Source organism: Opisthorchis viverrini (assembly GCF_000715545.1).
Source record: "Opisthorchis viverrini unplaced genomic scaffold opera_v5_423, whole genome shotgun sequence".
Lineage (NCBI taxonomy): Eukaryota > Metazoa > Platyhelminthes > Trematoda > Opisthorchiida > Opisthorchiidae > Opisthorchis > Opisthorchis viverrini.
This window is the reverse complement of record NW_008752081.1, coordinates 348,040-367,595: the sequence shown is the minus strand read 5'-3', so window position 1 is coordinate 367,595 and position 19,556 is coordinate 348,040. Positions and strand designations below refer to the sequence as shown.

The 19,556-nt window shown below is 43.4% G+C and overlaps 1 protein-coding gene across 1 annotated transcript in view; it reads left to right on the top strand.

Moving 5' to 3' along the window:
- The window catches only part of T265_15295 (hypothetical protein), a gene marked incomplete at both ends in the record, with an annotated part of 44,238 nt that extends 26,506 nt beyond the window's left edge, over positions 1–17,732 (top strand). Inside the window, 3 exons of the mRNA XM_009177434.1 lie at positions 623–826; positions 9,701–9,781; positions 17,436–17,732. Of these exons, the coding sequence (XP_009175698.1) occupies positions 623–826; positions 9,701–9,781; positions 17,436–17,732 (582 nt within the window). The remainder of the gene's footprint in view (positions 1–622; positions 827–9,700; positions 9,782–17,435) is intronic.
- Positions 17,733–19,556: the final 1,824 nt, after the last annotated feature.

Below are 19,556 nucleotides of genomic sequence, written 5' to 3'. Positions count from 1 at the left end.
AGATCAGTGACACTGTTGTCATTTATAAATTGCGCTGGTCTCCGGAGAGCTCAGTGAATAAGGAGCCAAATTACTGGCCGGAAGGTCCGTGTTTCGAACTCAACCTCAGAATCTCTATTGTTCCCGTCTAAGCTTGGGCAACCTAGCAGTATTTCAGTCTTCCTGCTTTTTCCAGATGGTTTGGGAGCTGTGCACCTTAAGGCTATTACAGCTGAACAGTTATTGGTTACGGTTATAATTTTTCACATCTGTGATCTTCCAAAGGAATATGCCCATTCACTTGGAAGTAGTAGGTAAAGAAACTGAAAATGATGGGTACAAGCGATACCACAAAAAAGGTGATCCGGTTAACTTTATGTTTAAGATGATCAAGACATGTGCATACAAGTGCAACCGCACTCAGGACTAAGGACTCGAGCTTTTACCGCCCGTAATCCGAGAGGTTGTGCGACCTGGAAGATTCAGCATGTTATGTTGGCAGCGTGAGGATATTTTGAAATTTTAGTGGTGATTTTCTGCTTTAAGTGAAACCAATCTGTGATAAAAAACGAAAAAGCCAAAGAGAAGGGATTCTCAGCCTCATTTACACATTATGCTTCCATTAACAATTTACTGAATCCAGAACAAACTGCAAGACAATTTACGCCAAAATTATCGACGATCGCATACCAGTGTTAAGCGTGGTTTTCTCACTGTCTCAAAAACCTTGTACGTCCGATGCCTTATCGTGAAGAAAGAACAGGACAGAAGACTTAGTGACTTCAAGCGCGCCCAACTGCATTTGCCTTCACACACTCGTCTAGAAAATTTAAAGAAGAACCTGATGGTAAGACCATCGACATCATCAATCGATGTTGCAGCAGATGTGGTTAACATTTGACCGCATTTTTTAGTTCAGGCTTCATTTTCATCTTCTGAGTTCAGAAGCACATGCAGTGAATTCCTCAAAAGAGTTTATTGATTTCTCGGTCTGTCCCTTTCTCAGACATTTTATTAAACTGAATTCAACAACTTTTCACCGTCTAAAAACGCGAGAGCTATGGTATCAGATAGGACGGAAATGCACCGTTACTCTCAACAACTCAAATTTACGTTTTACAACTATTTGATTTTCGAACTGATACAATTAAGATGTGTATATTTTGCCACGGACTCAACTTATCAGTATGCTGGTCCTTGATTGATTAATATGGGTAACACACATTCTGTTTTATCTAAACCCGCCAGCCACCTCAAGATTGCCCACGACCGACCACGTGATTGGCTGAAGCAAAGGATTACGACAAGCAATTGTATCTCCATTCTCCAAGCCGGTAATCTGGTCGAACTAACAGCTGATTAAAATTAGGGGCCGATACCTTTGCCCCGCAATACTTCTGGGTTTATGCTGGAGTGAGATACATGTCAGACATCTTGTCGTGCTTCTTCACGGCTACAAGTAATCATACTGCTTCCGGAGTGGAGGAGATTCATCACCTGTTCTGTGAACCGTAGGTGGACCTGTGAAACTTACAGATTGCTCGGTCTTTTTCTATTCGTGGATACCGGACGAACCCCTGAAAATAGAGTCAGAGCTTTGTTGCTCAGAGTGAAGACAGTCAAGATTCTGCGTGCTACAGACCAGTTTGCCTAACTGTTGTCCCATGCGAAACAAGAGCTGTAAGGGTACTCTGAGAATGGTTCTACTCTCACTGAGACGTAACCGATGTTCTGGAGAGGAAAGTCATAAATGTTCAGTCTTCTGGCTGTCCGGAAAAAAAACCGTCGCGTTGAAGCCTGGAGCTTAGCTTGATATGACTTTTCTTGGGTTTTATTGGAGCCTGAGACAAACTCGTAAACCATCTTATCTTGTCATATCAGTGTTGCGGGGTTGCTGGTATTTAGTTTGGAGGTTGACAAACATCTGCTCTATTCTGTTGTCTTGGCAAGAGATTCGGTACTTGGATGTCAAATATCTAGTGTCATTTTAATAACCATCTGTTTGGTGTTGAATACTTACCTGTTACTTCACTTGAAGGCTTTGCTTGAATGCAACAGGTTAGTGGACCTGGAAATCCCAAATTAGCCGGAAAATTTAAGCGTCGTGCTGTTAGTTACCATGGGAACTTTGGTGGGCACCATACTGGCGGTTACCTAGTGAGGTATCCTATACTTGAGACCATTTGGGATATCACTGTCTGTGCATACTTGAACTCGGCCGTTTGTGACTTTAAAAAAGTTGGGCCATCCTGATATAGATGGTGATAAGAGGAGCTTTGTACCCAGTGACTCTTTATAACTTATGCTTATTCCTCCCTGCACACGCCTGAAAATGTTTGAACACAGTTAGCCTCAGGCTTTTCCGTCAGGTATGTAAGAATAACAATTGATAGAAAGCGTTCAACCAGAAGGTTTGAGAACAAATTCGAACCCAAGTTTTACACCGCGTGAAACTACTTAGAATGCTTTATTTGAGAATACTTGTCGACGAGGTGATGTGATCTATGAACAAAGGAGTTTGGCGAGCAGATTGCTGGCTAATTTGCTACGAACATAATATACGTAAGTGATAAGTGACTGTAATGACTTTCTAGGATCATTGACTGACTCTTGCTCTAGAGAGTGCCTCATCAGTGGTATCAACAGCTACTTCTTGAGCTGCTTCAAGGCGTTTCTTTTGGACTGCGCAAAGTGAGTCTTCCCGGAGTATCCTACGTCTTCTGGCATCAATCCGAAACTGGAACGGACATCTCAATTCATCTTTAAACTCTGCCTGGCTGACCGGCTAATTCTTTTCCGAGAAAAGGCGGCCTTTCTAATACTCTCTCAACTTGATGAAACCGAACCTAGCGTATCAGAGGGACAGCTAATTCTGAATTTAAAATATGAAAAGCCTTATTGGAGAAACGCCTAAGGTTGAGTTGCTAGAAGTTATTTCAACAAAATTCCGAGTAATTTAGAAAAGTGTCCTTACCAAACGGCTCTCTGTGCACTGGAAATTTCCTGACTGAAGTTTTCAAATGCGATTTTTCGCAACTGTCTTTCATCGATTAAAATGAGTTTCTCAGTAGAGGTAGGCAAGAAATTTTCTAGTGAGCGGAAGAAATAAGGACGCGGATTATAGTTGGACGAGTTACCCTCATTCTTCCACCTCACCTTCGGTAGCGTGGTAACTGAAATCATACTAATAAGTGAAACGTGGTCCGGCTGGTATCCTTCGTACGAGGGCGAATAATCTTGGTATGGTGAGAAAATATCATAGAATATATTCACTCACGTGTCGGTTTACATCAAATATACTGTTATCCACAGTATTAACCTCCGTTTTGCTGCCACTCTAACAAAGCATTCGCCCAACTCTCCGCTCTATTCCTACTCACAAAAACAGATTTCGGCTACCTCAAGATCGCGGAACACCGCATTTCTCTCACAAAAACCGATGTGCCTGGAATTCCGTTCTGAATTAACATAGTTGCCCACATTCACTTAATCCTTTGGTCGCACAATGCTCTTAGCTGCTAAACCTTCGTGAGTGGATTAAAAATGTTTACTTTAAAATGTTGTGTTTTGTTGCACATTTGCGTGAGCCAAAAGTTATTCAAATCTACATTCATTTTTTGCAACTCATCATATTTCAGTGTCCACTGAAGCAACGATACCTTTGCCGGAAAAATCTTGGTGTTCCGTTCTGAATTAACATAGTTGCCCACATTCACTTAATCCTTTGGTCGCACAATGCTCTTAGCTGCTAAACCTTCGTGAGTGGATTAAAAATGTTTACTTTAAAATGTTGTGTTTTGTTGCACATTTGCGTGAGCCAAAAGTTATTCAAATCTACATTCATTTTTTGCAACTCATCATATTTCAGTGTCCACTGAAGCAACGATACCTTTGCCGGAAAAATCTTGGTGGAATACTTTACTAGCATCACTGAGACCCCAGAATGCCTAGATGGGGCTCAAATTTTGGGCTGGAATTCTGAACTCATTTACCTGTTTGTTTTAGTCCATCAGTGACACGTCATCATCATCATCATCTAATTCTTAGCGGCCGATCGGACCAAGAGCATGTCTTCATTTCGGTCCCACTATAACGCCGCTGTTCGAAGACACTTGCTCAAACTCAGTTGTATTACTCAGAGTAATTTGTGGGTATGGTGATAAATTTAAAGGAATGTTATGCAGCCTCTAGTGTTGTGTCTACCTGAATATTAATCAACTATTTTTTGTGCACTGAAACAGGGTGCATCATATCCCGTTTACTGATAATTCAAGTAGCCCTGTCCATGACTTGCCAAAAGGTTTGCGCGAGGTACTCGATATTACCGCGATTCGGAGACTATGACTACACATACGAATGAAGTGGTCGGGTATTTGTACATTAGGTAGATTAAATTCTTGAAATAACCTGGCCTTCCCCGTATGCAATATGCAGTACTCAAAGTTTTCGACCGCGTTGGCTGGAAGAATTGATAAGAAAATAATACAGATTCCGAGTTACTAGGCAAATGTTTTGTCCGTAAAGATACAGCCCAGCCGAATAATGCTTATAAATTTAGAGCATGTGAACTAAAATGTCACATAGGTGATCATTCTTTACCAAATAAATGAAAAACACGTAAGGGAATATTGCTATTAGAGTTGTGTTTTGGGGGAATCGTCTTCATAAGTCACGTGCTACCATACAGACTCTGCCGTTATCATAAATTACAGAAATGTAAAAAGTCCGTGAGTCAGGCAAAACAAAATTTAAATGACTCCCTAAAAAGTCTGTGGTTGCCTTTTGTGTAAAATTTCCTTCGGTTCTCGTGTTTCTGCACAACAAACAAACAAAACATGTTCAATTTTTGTTCAAGCAGAACATGAAATCGATGGAACTTGGGGGTTAAGCCTACCTGATGAAGTTCAAGAAAGGTGAAATAACTCGTGGACCATTGAAGTCTCTTCAACGAAGTCTCTTCAACTGGTAAGTACTGTGTTATGTTTAGACGAAAACTCATTTAGATATCTTGAATACAGTACTTATTGAAGCACCAATCTGTGTGTTGAAGCCCATTCACTTGAGGTGAACCACCATAGACGAGAGAATCAGCTGGGTCTCCCATCAAAACCAAAGAGAGTATGCGATAAAAGCTGTCCAATCTGGGTTCAGTTGGAACACGATCTTAACAAAAACTAGGGGACCGCGCCACCCTGATGGACCCCAAGCAGGCCAAAACTGTCTAGCAGTTTCCAGGATAAAGGTTGCTGAAAACTCTTCGACAGCCCACAACCGGTTTCGCCCTTCTTAGGGCTAATTAGTATCCAGCATACGTATGAGCATTGTATAACGTCTAGACAACAAATGAATTAACTTTCCTAGTAGCACTACGCTAATGCCTCTTTTTCGCGTGCTTCCCCGGTGAACTTGAAGCAACTGTACCCATTTAATCAAGAACGAGTTCGCCTAGCACAGTCTTCATCATATGCTTTTGTTTTTCACTCTTTTTTTGTGAACAGATAAGTGAACGGACAGTCCCAGCAAGTTTACTCTCTACTCTGTTAATTCGTCTTTTGAGTAATTTTGTCAGCCATTTGGGAGGTGGTATGTTCAGTGGAAAGGATTGAAATGAAAAGCATAGAAACGATAGAAATTCAGTTTTTGATTCCGCTATTACACGGGTTCCCTGAGTGCCTGTCACAAGAATTTGGGACAGTGTGGGGGATACGACGACACAAAAGGAGTTAGAATTAGGCAGGGACAGTCAGCTATCAGATGACTGGTTAAGAATGAAGAACAAGCAGGCCATGGGTAACAATTACCAGGGAAGTGAAGAGAAAGGAAATTCACAGACGCGACCAGCTTTTTGCAACCACCCAAGAAAGCTAAACAATGAAGTTGTCGACCGAACTCCCGAGGCAGTGAGCTTTTGATCAGGTCGTGAAAGGCATCAATCAGCCTGCAGGCACATAACTCACTCACAGAAATGGTTAGCCCTCACTTCTTCACCCAGTGTATCGGGCCATCCAGGAAACACCGGCAGCAAACAAATGACTGTGCATTGTAATGCCTTTCTGGTTACACGTGCTTCATATGTACTCGAGTGTAAGAACTAGGTGACGTTTCTAACTAAGTTTTCTATCCAACTGACTGTCGTTCTAAACACCCAGTTTGATTCTACCTGGTATTTTTACTCTTTTTAAGCATTCAAACTTTGACCTTTCCCAGTCCTCGATCTGCTTTATGGCCCGAACACGTGAACGAAATATATGCCATTACATTTTGCAGATAACACTTGAATGACCACATCTTAGTGAGCTTCCTTGCTGGTCAAGCACCTCTTGTGTAGACTGTATGTCTCCATCATGAATCACAGCAATGACATTGTTGATGATTGTTGTTACAGAATCGATCTAAATTTCGTTTGAGCCTGTGGGAACACAGCACCGGAGACAACACCAATCAGTCGTTGTCTACCGGATAATTCTCGAATCCCGTATATACTGGTTTACTTTGACTTTAAAATTTTATCCAACTTAAACTGCTAGATTTTGAGAAAACTCGATCATTTGATGAATCATGTTTGACCATTGTTGGGCTTGCAGAAACCGAGTAAAATCGTTTAGGGTTTGTAAATTTCAAGAGTTCAAACGGCTTCAAGGAATCGGGATAATCGGTTGGAATGTTTCGTGAGATCGAAATATGCTTAAATGAAACTCCTTCAGCAACTTCGAAATTACGACGTTTTGATAGTAATTCACCAACAAGATAGGACGCGATCATGAAAACAAACTTAAAGAGTTTGCAGCCAGTGCTTACCAAATAGATTATCGAGTTTTCCCCAACACCAATTTCGCACCTTACTGTTGCTCAGAACATTCATATACGTGTCTATCTGTGTGATTTATGGCTAAATATTCTAGGTTCACTCTCTTTTGTCTTTTATTCTGTTATATCTATTTAACTCACGCGACCAACCCACCCCATAGAGAACAATTTTACATTCACATCGATTTCTTTGAATGATTATCCTTTTTTACTAATGAAACTGAGAATACTGAACTCGATCTTCAATCCCACCGGGGCTCATGGATGGTGCTTATTGTTAACCATACCCGCACCTAAATTTCTGGCATCTGGAATGTGTGGCAAACATGTTACCACTACCTCTTTATCGCCTGAAAGTCTGACGAGTCAAATGCATTTACGTTTGGGTGAAAAGAAATCGATAGCTGTTGGGATGTGACGAATAATGTGACTACTAATTATACAAATCCTGCAACCGCTCACAAATGAACAATTTTCTAAGTTTCTCTAACTGAGTCTCCACATCACCACTAAAACCTCCCATTTACACCATATTTTGGTTGCGTTTTTTTGTTTGAACATCACCTCAATTTGAATCCCTCGTGTCCTCCTGATCCTTAGGCGTATCGTGCGCTCACTGTTCGATCGTGACTATCAGATTTACTCATTTTTTATCGGGTCACAGTTGGGGTAAGAATAAGATTACCAAGAAACAAATTTTCATTTCATCTCGTCACACAGACCAAACCGCTTATTTTAGTGTGCGTCGAAAATACGGTGTCAGGCGCTGACGTCGGAACTGATTGCGAATTTTTATTACCTGATTATACCTCGTTATTTACCTAGTCACCTGCGATATATTTATGCCCTTTTGCAATAAAAACGTTTAGTTTTGAAATACAGAACAAGGAGTGCATTTTAAATGGTTTTTACAGATCAGGTTCCATGAGTTTGCCCTCTCGCCAACCAATTACGCTCCCCTTGTGAATATTAATTCTACGTGACAGCTGACTGGGGCGATTCACGTGAACTACAAATCGATTGAATGCAACTGTGTAGGCGATAACATATTCATTTTCGTCCGAGCCAAAGGGAGTGGAGTACATCATTATTAAGCAATGGTGGTAGTAAGTAGTAGTGTATCAAATACGAATCTGCAGAAATCTTTTGGTAGATTCTGTATAGGCAGATTACATTGTGCCAGTATTTCGAAAATATGATGACTGATCATAGATGCAACACCGTCTCTTTTGATGGTGACTTTAGCAGGAATGCTCTAAGGATTACTGTTCAGCTTTCAGTGATTGCTTGATGTTCAATCTACTTACAAATTGTGGGGTAAAATACGAAACTGCGCAAAGACGCCGCCAAACAATCCTCATCTCTACCAATCAACGAAGTGTCTTAGCTCTCACTGAGCACTTAAACCAATTTACGTAGCTCATAAATTTTCTACCTTTTTACAACGTTCCGGAGGGTACGAGCAGTGACCGACTGAAACGCGTGAAATCTTCCTACGTCGTTCCTAATATATATTGAGTAGTGTACTTCGTCGACACCAATTTTAGTTCGTACTGCCCAATTTCGAACACCTCTGTTCTCCGTTCAGTCTGCACATCTCTCCGCTGTAGCTAACCTGATAGGTTTTCTCTTGCTTCTTACTTTTTTCGTATGTGTAATTCCTTTCCCCCGGTCAAACCCTCCCCTTATCTGAGCCTGCTGTTGGCTACGTCTACCTCATAGACTGCAAAAGCCTTTGTAATCCCTCATGAACATTTAACCCTTGACATGCCGAACCAATTTGGTCGAGTATCTTTCACGCGCCTTTTTTATCATTTTGTGTTTGCGCGTGTTGTGCGCAGACGTGTGTCGCTAACACAAGTCGGCCTGTCGTCTCTCCGGGTTTACTTTGGAATTTTACTAATTTGTGCAAAATTTAGACGAAAAACCCCATAATTTGAGGTTTTCGCCCCTTTTTTCACGTATTTTGCACACGTGATACTGCATTTCATTGATGAATCTCCAGAATCCACAATTTCTGGCTTGTGATTTCGCGCGTCACACAAGTGGGCTTTTCCGAATACATCGGTGTATCCTACAGTATGTTGTTGACATTATTCGGATTTTGGAGTCACTCAGCTTTCATTCTAAGTAGTTCATTGAAAGCCGTTTTTTCCACCTTTCTAGTGCAAACTCCAACCCAAATTTACTGGGTATCTGAAAGCTTCAGTTAATTCTGCTAGTAAGCCTGCCGATAGATCTTGCATTCATTGACTCACTGTCGGTCAGATCAATTGCGTCTAATTTTCTTAGTGTTAAGCACCTTGTTCCTTTGACTGCCGTACTGTAAATCGATCGACATACCGTCGGCCGTGATATATTCAACCGTATTGAACTTTCACTAACCGAATTTGCTTCTGAACGTTTTCAAGCGGACATTTTTAGTTGTAGTCGATGGTGCAACCGTCGAATTTTTTTAGCAAACTTTTGAATAGTATGTTTTCCCTAGAAACTATGACAGTTTTTATTCATTATTTCATACGGTCAACCAATGAAAAAACAAGGTGACGGGAACGTTATACGTACCGTTCACGTGAACCATAACTACTTTTAATGGGTGCAAAGTTCTTGAGAACATTTTATCTACCTTTGCTGTGTTAGATGTTACCAACTAATCTCGATGGCATACGTGTGCAGGCTTCACCTAAAAAGCACCTCAGAAAGCAAGCCTAACAAAACCCTAGGTCACACAACGTCTGTCAAAATATACTCCAGAAAGGTCCGTAGGACATACGACGCTATCCTCCGAATGTCTGTAATCGATTGTTGATGATCCGTTGAAAGGATCGATTACATTTACGGCTTTATTTTTTAACCGTCCGTGGACTGTTCCAGGGAAATATTGAACCATTTCTTCCATACTTTCTCATTTCAGAACCTGATTTTAACTTCAAACACCAACAGTTTTTTAAATGTGTCCTCCAGTGACGCCAAACTTCCGAAGTCAAAGTCTCAAGTTAGAACAAGTTTGTTTTCATGTTCTACAAAACAACGGAGTCAAAAATAATGAGGTCACTTGTAAGAATGAAGATTGAACGCGAAAAGAACGACCTACAGAAAAGGTAACATGAGACTTCCTTATTTGTCGGATTTCTCAGAAGCGGAATCACTGGGTGGATGACATCAAATTAGCCTCAAAGCACCTTGTTTAAGAACCGGGGGTTCTGTCAGACGGAGACAGATGAATTCAACAAAGAGAGCGGGTGATCGATTTTCAAAAATCTTCCTTTTGCTCTTATGATGAATTCTTTGCAGTCTTCTTGCAGCTTGTTCATCTGGTTCCAATTTTAGTCATATTTTTAACGAATTAATAAGGATGACTTCAAGGGACTCAACTCTATTTTAGAGGCAAATAAAATCAGAAAACTTCCTGCCACCAAACATTAAAGTCATCCCAGGGAAAACTCCTCTTTCAAAAAGTAACGCATTTGAAACTCGACTGTATCGGCTTGCACGTCTATCATATGGCCTTATGTATGCCTCTCTCTCTCCCTATTGCAGGTATCACGGACGAGCCACCACGAGCCACGGGCAGGAAAGAGTAACCCTCTTGTACATCCCCCCTGGTTGACCTTGACCCGACTTTGTACCCCCATCTTCCGGCTTCAATTTCGGTTTAATACACATGTGTCGTTGCCGCGCTCCGCTGTTCTTTTCTGTGTCATCCGATCTGTGCGAATGTGTGCTGTGTGTGTCGTGTGGATTCCGTAATACCAACCTCTATATCTGCACATTTCAGAACTGACGTGTGCCGTCGCTACATCTTCTCGAACGTCGAATACCGTTGACTTTCGGACGCCCCTGGCTACACTACCTTTGGCTTGAAAAGGCCGCCTCCTGAACGCAGTCTCGTTGATACCCAATCAGAATTGATGGGTCGATATGGATTACCTTGATTGTTTGCCAATTTCGAGTGAGTGTCATCCGCTGAGGAGTGAATCAGTTCTGCCAATGGGGTTGGCTTTTTCCTGAGGCACCTCCGATGAACATCCACTATTGTGCTAGATCCACAGAATTGATAATGATGTCCAAAAATACCTGTAATCATTTCGTACAAAGATATATTTCTCCATTACGACTTCCGAAAAGCAGACATATTTGGTGGCACAGTATCACGGCAAGCAAACGACTCATCGTCTACCGTGAACCTCTCCTGCTGGATCCTCAGTAAATTTACCGGTCTCAGGCCCTTTGTCCCTTTGTAACATTATTGATACCTCAAAGAAACTAATCCCGCTCATTCAGCTTCAGGTCGTAGTATAGGTAGATATAAAAAGGTTCATTGTGAATGCTGTTGGCATTCAAATCCCTGTAGTGGGGTAGAATTCGGCACAAGGATACTAGTTAGAGTGGAACGTACTATATTCCCATTAGGTATTTGGGACATCTTTCTAAGGAGTGGAAGTTAAGCACCATCCGGCTAATTAAGCCTGTCTGTGCACACCATTCTTACAGATTCAACCTAACAGACCATTTTGGATAAGTTCCTTTTTTAGATTTGGCGGCTTGGCCTGTAGAAAGGTTCAAGGCTGGGAAAGGAAAAAGGGTTAAAAAAAGTGGCGACATCCCGGTGGTTCTTTGATTTCCTTGCTGCCATTTGCGAAACTACGACACAATCATCCACGTCCACGTGATTATTTTAAGACAAGGTTTCCGCGATTCTTCCCAAATAGCTGGAAAGTGGAAACAATCTCAACACAGAAGTACACCTGAAGGGTGATTCCCTTACTCAAAAATGGTCCAAGATCATCTTGCAAAAACGAGCTTGACATCGACTAGATGGTTGTGTCTTCCCAAGTGTTCCCTGGTAAGAACGCTGATCCATTGTCGAGGACTCAGAATCGCAGGAATCAAGATGGGCTTCGCCCCGTGCAGAGTTGCAAAGACCAAATCTCTATTTTGCAACGAATTTACAACTGCGGCAATCCTTCCGATAACCAAGCATATCCTTTCAGTGTTATCCGAGTATCACTTAGTACGGAGTACTGCTCAGTCAAGCGAACATACGGCACTGATTCGACGACGACTTTCGCGCGTTCGAGGCAATAATACATTTAGCAAGTATAACTGGTCTTCTTTTTCCAGTTCACAAGTGATTAGGCTGTTTGGACGGGGGCGAGATGGCTCGAGTGGTTAGAGCGCGGATTTACTGGCCGGAAGGTCCGCGGTTCGAACCCCACCTTTACCTCTTGAGTTCCCCTTTCTAGGCTTGGCAACCTGGCAGTATCCCAGCCCTCGTGCTTCCTTCTGGTAGCATTGCAGCTAGACACCGCTAGGGTGTTACAGCTGAACGATTTATCTATATTATTTTTAAACTGTTTGGATCTGCTCAATTAAAGGAACTTAAAGTAGACAAACAGCCAAAAGAGATGTCGGATAGCTCAAAAATCCCATGTATGTCAGCTGTTAAACTCACATTTCTGTTCATTTCACGAGCCCACAAGGGACATTTTGCAGACAGCATCGTCGTAAACCGCAAAGATATTCGTGTCTTACCTTACCTGCATTGCATTTCTGATTTATGTAGGGCGCGCTTCAAATATTTTTGTGTATGCGTAGACTTGGAAGCCTTTGGTTAGGCAGTTGGGCTCTCTAGTGATGTACGCTGGTGGCATTTCTGCCTCCGCAGCACTCCAAACAATTTTTTTCAAAAGAATAAAGTTCATATTTTTATTGCGACATCTATCCCCACTTGTCCAGTCGGTTTATTGTTGCTTGAATGGAATCGGGGGGGTTGTTTTTTCAAGTGCTAGTTTGCGATAAACGTTTGGTGCTTGCTCCTTTCATCGCGAATTGCAAGCGATCTATGCGTCAGGATTTGCGAAGCAAGGCTGACTCGCTGAACTCAAGTTGCTTCAAGATCGACTGTGTAAATAGTTATTTTCGAAAAGAGTTGCAAAGACCAAATCTCTATTTTGCAACGAATTTACAACTGCGGCAATCCTTCCGATAACCAAGCATATCCTTTCAGTGTTATCCGAGTATCACTTAGTACGGAGTACTGCTCAGTCAAGCGAACATACGGCACTGATTCGACGACGACTTTCGCGCGTTCGAGGCAATAATACATTTAGCAAGTATAACTGGTCTTCTTTTTCCAGTTCACAAGTGATTAGGCTGTTTGGACGGGGGCGAGATGGCTCGAGTGGTTAGAGCGCGGATTTACTGGCCGGAAGGTCCGCGGTTCGAACCCCACCTTTACCTCTTGAGTTCCCCTTTCTAGGCTTGGCAACCTGGCAGTATCCCAGCCCTCGTGCTTCCTTCTGGTAGCATTGCAGCTAGACACCGCTAGGGTGTTACAGCTGAACGATTTATCTATATTATTTTTAAACTGTTTGGATCTGCTCAATTAAAGGAACTTAAAGTAGACAAACAGCCAAAAGAGATGTCGGATAGCTCAAAAATCCCATGTATGTCAGCTGTTAAACTCACATTTCTGTTCATTTCACGAGCCCACAAGGGACATTTTGCAGACAGCATCGTCGTAAACCGCAAAGATATTCGTGTCTTACCTTACCTGCATTGCATTTCTGATTTATGTAGGGCGCGCTTCAAATATTTTTGTGTACGCGTAGACTTGGAAGCCTTTGGTTAGGCAGTTGGGCTCTCTAGTGATGTACGCTGGTGGCATTTCTGCCTCCGCAGCACTCCAAACAATTTTTTTCAAAAGAATAAAGTTCATATTTTTATTGCGACATCTATCCCCACTTGTCCAGTCGGTTTATTGTTGCTTGAATGGAATCGGGGGGGGGTTGTTTTTTCAAGTGCTAGTTTGCGATAAACGTTTGGTGCTTGCTCCTTTCATCGCGAATTGCAAGCGATCTATGCGTCAGGATTTGCGAAGCAAGGCTGACTCGCTGAACTCAAGTTGCTTCAAGATCGACTGTGTAAATAGTTATTTTCGAAAGCACCGGGTGAAACGTGTCAAAAACCCACTTGGGAATCCTGTACCAGAGAGAAGTTTACAAGATTTCATGTACGAACTTGGGGATAATCTTTTTAATGTCGAGGAGCTAAACGAAGCAATTATCAGCTACTAAAAGCATTTCGGCATCTGAATGGGTGAATCAAGTTTTTCGTACCTTGTGCAATAACACCAGCGTTTTGCAGCTGGGCCAGTTATCGCTCGAAAATGTTGAGAGGCTAGCTGCTCCTGGCTAAAAGTAGTTTTAAAATAGTTCGGCATTATCAGCCTTTGTCGCGTTCTTTTCTCGAAAATATGCGTTATAATATAGTTTACTTGCCACAAACCGGGTGTAAAATTATTTTTATCCGCATGTTTGCTCAGTAATAAAAGCACCCCCAAATTTTCGTCACTGACGCATTTGGCGAAGTTGGGCGTGATGTTAAACTGTAATTTGGCATGGGAGACCTGAATTTTGCCTACACAACTACGGTTTCTAGCGGTTTATTGGTACTCTAACCAAGTTGTCACTACAGGCGCAATAAATGGTTAATTTAGTTCAGCAACCCAAAACAAGAACCGCGATTATCTACCTCTACAACAGACTGAGAATTTTTTAGGCTAAACGAGGAGCAAGGAAAAGATTAACAGGCACCTTCATCCTGCTCTCCGTCCACGCCTTCCATGTGCCACCTTGTTGACTACAGCCGGGGGAAGGCATATGACCATATTTATAACCTGGCACCGGAGAAGGTTGCGGTTAGTTGTGTGGCACGTTCTCTCACAGTCCGTTATGTCTGAAAAGCAAAGACTGGAAACTCACCGTAGACCGCAGAAGTTTTGAGTATTCTTCCTAACTGGGGAAAAACAATAGACATTCATTTTTTCATATGTTAGCGCAGACCAAAAATACATCATGTAAGGGATAGTAGGCTGTCTCAGTTGAACGAACTTTGTCTGACGAGCGTAGTGACACCAAAAGTGGGAAATTGATATAAAAGCATCTGAAATTTACGTGAGAGCCGCTAACGAAAACAAATTATCTTAATAGATGGTGTACAACTTTTCACCGAATGTCTGAGAAGTGATGCGGTTTCCGATATGGAACTTTGAGCCACGATTGGGTTTACCCATCCTAAACATCAAAAGAAAGAACCAGGCTGGAAAGTTAACGATACTACTGACACAAAGGTAGCCAATGTTACACAATAGTCCTCAACTGTTCACGTTCGTGGAGTCAAAAATGCACAAGTCTCTTGAGGAACTGCGCAGTGCAGTGACAAGGTCCGCACACTTAACAATGGCAAGCGAGATGTTGACTCTGTAGTGCATGCTGCGGTCATCACTTCCGACAGCGGTTTCTCTATTCTGATCAGCGGTGCGATGGCACGAATTAACGAAGAAATGAGTGAAGGCAGACTCAACAAAGGGCACAAAAACGCTCATGGATAAGTAGGTCAGCTGTGCACATTCACACATACATACGGTAATATACCTGTTTCGGAAGGAAGGGCCATTGCGGCAGCTTGCATAATGGGTACAGGTGAGCAAAATAGGTGCAGATCAAAGGTGCATGAACGGAACAAGCGAATGAACTGGGGGATTATCATTATGTCAAGTTAGATTCAATGGGAAGAAAGAAAAAATTTGCGGTCGGAAATAAAAAAGTTAAGCTTTCCAAAAAATTGGTCCAGTTATAAAATCGGCAAAAGTTCACATCCGGATAACCGTCAGTCATCCGGCTGACAAACACCAAGGAGCACGTAGTACTCAGAGCCTGCTACTTAGGTTGATTTAATGACCTAATCTTTATTTAGTGGGTTCCGTGACACAATATTTATTTGTTCTTGTTCTCGTAAACCGTCGAAAATAGCGGTCTCTTGGTGCTAGCATGATTCGCACAGCACAAGCATATCAAATATGATTTAATGTTAAATTCATTTTCATCACCACTCGCTTGACTCATCCAGTTGAGCAGCCCGGCTCCATCATCACGAATGTCCCGAAGCCGAACATTACAAGATTTCCTAGTCGCGCCTTATGCTCACCATTGAATTCCTCGCTCAACACAATGCTTCCATCACCTAAAAGTTACTCTCCAAAGCAAAGAGTATCAGGTCATCTGGCGAATGATTGATCACAATCGCAATAAAGTAATTATGCCACGCTGAGCTTCCACGCAAACTGCCAGAAAAATGCTTACTGGTCTTCACGCCAACTGCGCTGGTATCTCAAACAACTACACTAAAGCAGTCACCATTTTTCGCACGGTATAGTACACTACATTTTCCGGACGGAAGGTGGCTTATCCTTGAATTCTATGACGGTATGTAAACCTGTGGAGATACACAAGCTGCCGCTATGATTGCCACTGAATAACATCTGGCTTCCAACTGAAATCCGCAAGCATACATTACTACGAAGGTTGGAAAATCGCCCACACGTCGAAACCATTTAATCGTCCTAGTGCAGCCAAAAAACTGATTATTTAATACCCGAATTTCTGCAAGTCTGAGTCTTAGAAATTGCGTACATTCAATCCGAAAACCGCCTTACCTTTTAGGGGCAGCGCAGTACGCCCTAAAACGACATGGTTTTTCCGTTGTGTAAAATTGTGAAAAAAATTCTCTGGCTATTCAATCTATTTACAGCGTTCACGCGTGTCATTTTGTTAGAATAGCACACTTGCCTAACCTTTGTGCGATGAACTCTGTCATTTTGCATCCGGTTCCTGCTGTGCCCTCAGTCTCGATCATGAGCCAGATAAAAACAGGCTGCTCCTGACTTCCATGGACAACAGAACTAACCTTTGTGCGATGAACTCTGTCATTTTGCATCCGGTTCCTGCTGTGCCCTTAGTCTCGATCATGAGCCAGATAAAAACAGGCTGCTCCTCACTTCCATCGATGGACAACAGAAATGGTAAATTGGGCGTCCATCAAATGTAGTGCCTTACCCGCAAGTTCTGGTGCCACGTTAAATGCACGGGTGCAAGGAGCGACCAGATAAACCAGTATCTGATTCTCCTGACCCCCTGCGCCAGCTGCCTCTACCTTAAGAACGCTATGCATTCTGTAACTAAGGAGAGAGCCGCCAAAAACAGAACAAAGTCCCCATTGCTGAGTCTGGAGGACCAGTGCAAACGTCCTGCTTTAACCGTATACCCGCCTCTTTTCAAAGCCCTCGAGGCAGTAAACAAAAAGAACCGAGCAGCCAGTACCTAGCGCTACCCATCCGGGATCCGCCAGCTACGAATTTCATTCAGCTCTCCGATTCGGCAAACAAGACCGCCACGGAGTTTATTGTGGACGGACGAATGAAGACAAGCGGGCTGATCACTTGGTAGTTGTTCTCCGGAGAAATCGCGCCTACAAAGCTGGCTCAGTCGCTCTTCGGTTGTGTCTTCAGAAAGCCTAAACACGGATTGTTCCAGGCAGAGCGGTTACGGGGAAAAAGACGCAAGCAAACTTTTGGGCTTCTAGTCCTTCTTTTATCCGCACCTGCCGTACAGAGAATACTGAAGCGGAATGTTAGCTTACTCAAAATTCAGGCGTATATCCAAGGTCCACTCGCTAGGTACGCCAAGGTCGGGTCACAGAAGTCCTGGGGGAGGGGTGCGAAAAAGAATTCCGCTTGGCCCAAGTTCAGCTCACTCAAAACTCATGGCCGAATCGGTGATAAGTATGCCCTCTCTAACTCTTGAAAGCACCCGGCTCAACCGTCCGCGGCCCCACATTCTGGCTTCTGCTTAACCACAGTCACCAAAGGCAGTGAAACGTTGGTGGGGGCAAGTCTTGCGCGGCCACAGCGTCCAAACTACGCAGATCTACCATCGCTCATTCTCGTACCAGACGATAAATGCACAACTCCACACCCTACTCACAACGTCCCGGCTGGACTGAGGCAGACGCGCAGAGACAAGCAACGAAGCCCACGGACAAATCAACCACGTGCGTTGACCTCGACATCTGGGAATATCTCGACAACCATACAACCACGGTAGGTGTGAAACTGTAGTTATTCAGCTTCACTCTGTCAACATCGGCCGCTTTGACTGTGGACATAGTCGTAGCCCGGGATCCCGACAGAAAAAGTCACAAACCTCACCATAGCGGACTGGTAAATCCCTCGTAAACCCAGGTGACCGCAACGACCGCGAGCGACTTAGTAGTTCATGCAAACATGAAAGGAAGCTAGTGGTCAGAAAGGCGGTATTAAACGAGCTAAAAGTAGCAGCGGTCGGAATTTCCACCCACAAGCGGAAAAAGCACGTTCCCTAATGGCCCACACTTACGGGCCCCCATGGAGCGGGAAAATCCTTGCAGATAAAAGATGCTGTCGGCACCACCAAGGCAGCAAGCATACAATTGCGCCGCCGAGCGTCTTTCAGAATCTGGGACACAAACCTGGTGTACAGCAATTAAATCGACTAACCCGTCTAGTTGCACAACTCGCAACTCCTCATCTACGAAGATAGGAAAGACTGTGTCGAAATGCTTGTACCCGAATCGCCTGAGCCCTTCAAAAATTTTTTTGCTAAATTGAACGGTTGGTTTGTCTTGAACAGCCGTCCATAATCACACTCAGACCAGCATGGCTCACACCACATGTCTCTGAGGTGTATATCTCGATGGGCAGCCACTCCAACTTCCGAGCAGACCCGAAACGAGGGAAGACCAACGGAGTCGCTTTATATCTACATGCGGCCCTGCCCACCCCGTTGGGCAGGTGTACTGTGGATCCAAACCTTCCTGCGCTGGTCCGATTTACCTTTCTCGGTGTAGTATACAGTTGTCAACCGAGCACGTCCGAAGAACCCGTGAGTAACTCTCCATCAGCTACAACTTCACGCCCCTTGCCGCTAGGTGAGTTCAGAGATCCAAAGGCTTCTTTGATGGAGGTCCAGTGCGTCCGATCAAGTGAAATGTTTGCAGCGGAGCTGACCGAAATAGTTTTACAGAGCGCTTGGACTCAACACGTCATTGCACCCACTGGATAACACGCAGACCAAAAACCATCCCCCGTGAATTTGGTCACCACCAACGAGACACTTCGTAGATCAGGTGATAATTAACGCTTTACTGGGATATGGCGAACACTGCAGAACTTTGACTTCACCTGCTGTTGGACCAAAAATCCCGAGCCCCAAACGTGGATTCAAACTTCTGCCATGCAGACCTATCAAAAAGGCGCATCTTTCTTGAACAAGTTGAACTAAGAACAGCTCCAGTGGAAGGCTTTCACAAGACTGTTTTCCGGAATGTTCACGAGGCTGACTCAGTGTTGGTCTCAAAAAAAACAGCACGCAGTCGGATGAGCCGCAGGTTACCTGGAAGGATTTGGCGTCTTCTGGAAAAGAACCCCCAATTTATCTCAAAACTTCCATTACGGCGCAAAACCAAAATTTCAAGGTCAGGTGTTACAGATTTTCGTTTATATTTCAGCCCATCCATAGGTCTTCAACCAGTTTTTTATGTACTGGATAGCTATTTTCCACGGTGCCAAACAGGCTTTCGTTCCTTCAGTAGGCCTAATCAGTGCTAGCCCCAGTTTGTAGAGCGTGCTTAGCCCGCATCTACATAGTCGTTCTGTCCACCGTTCCGCCACTGCTCCACGATTCCACAGTCCTATCTGAACTACCGGCGCACAACGGTATCTGAGACCGACTGTGACCCTCTTAATACAATCCACAGTTCTCCTATACCCTAGAACTCTCAACTGTATTCCACCAAATCAATCATTCCTCAACCTGCTCCGAAGTTTCTCATTATGACACCGCTCCCGTCTTCCTCAAAGCGGTCGCTAGACCTCGAATCCCCAACAGCTA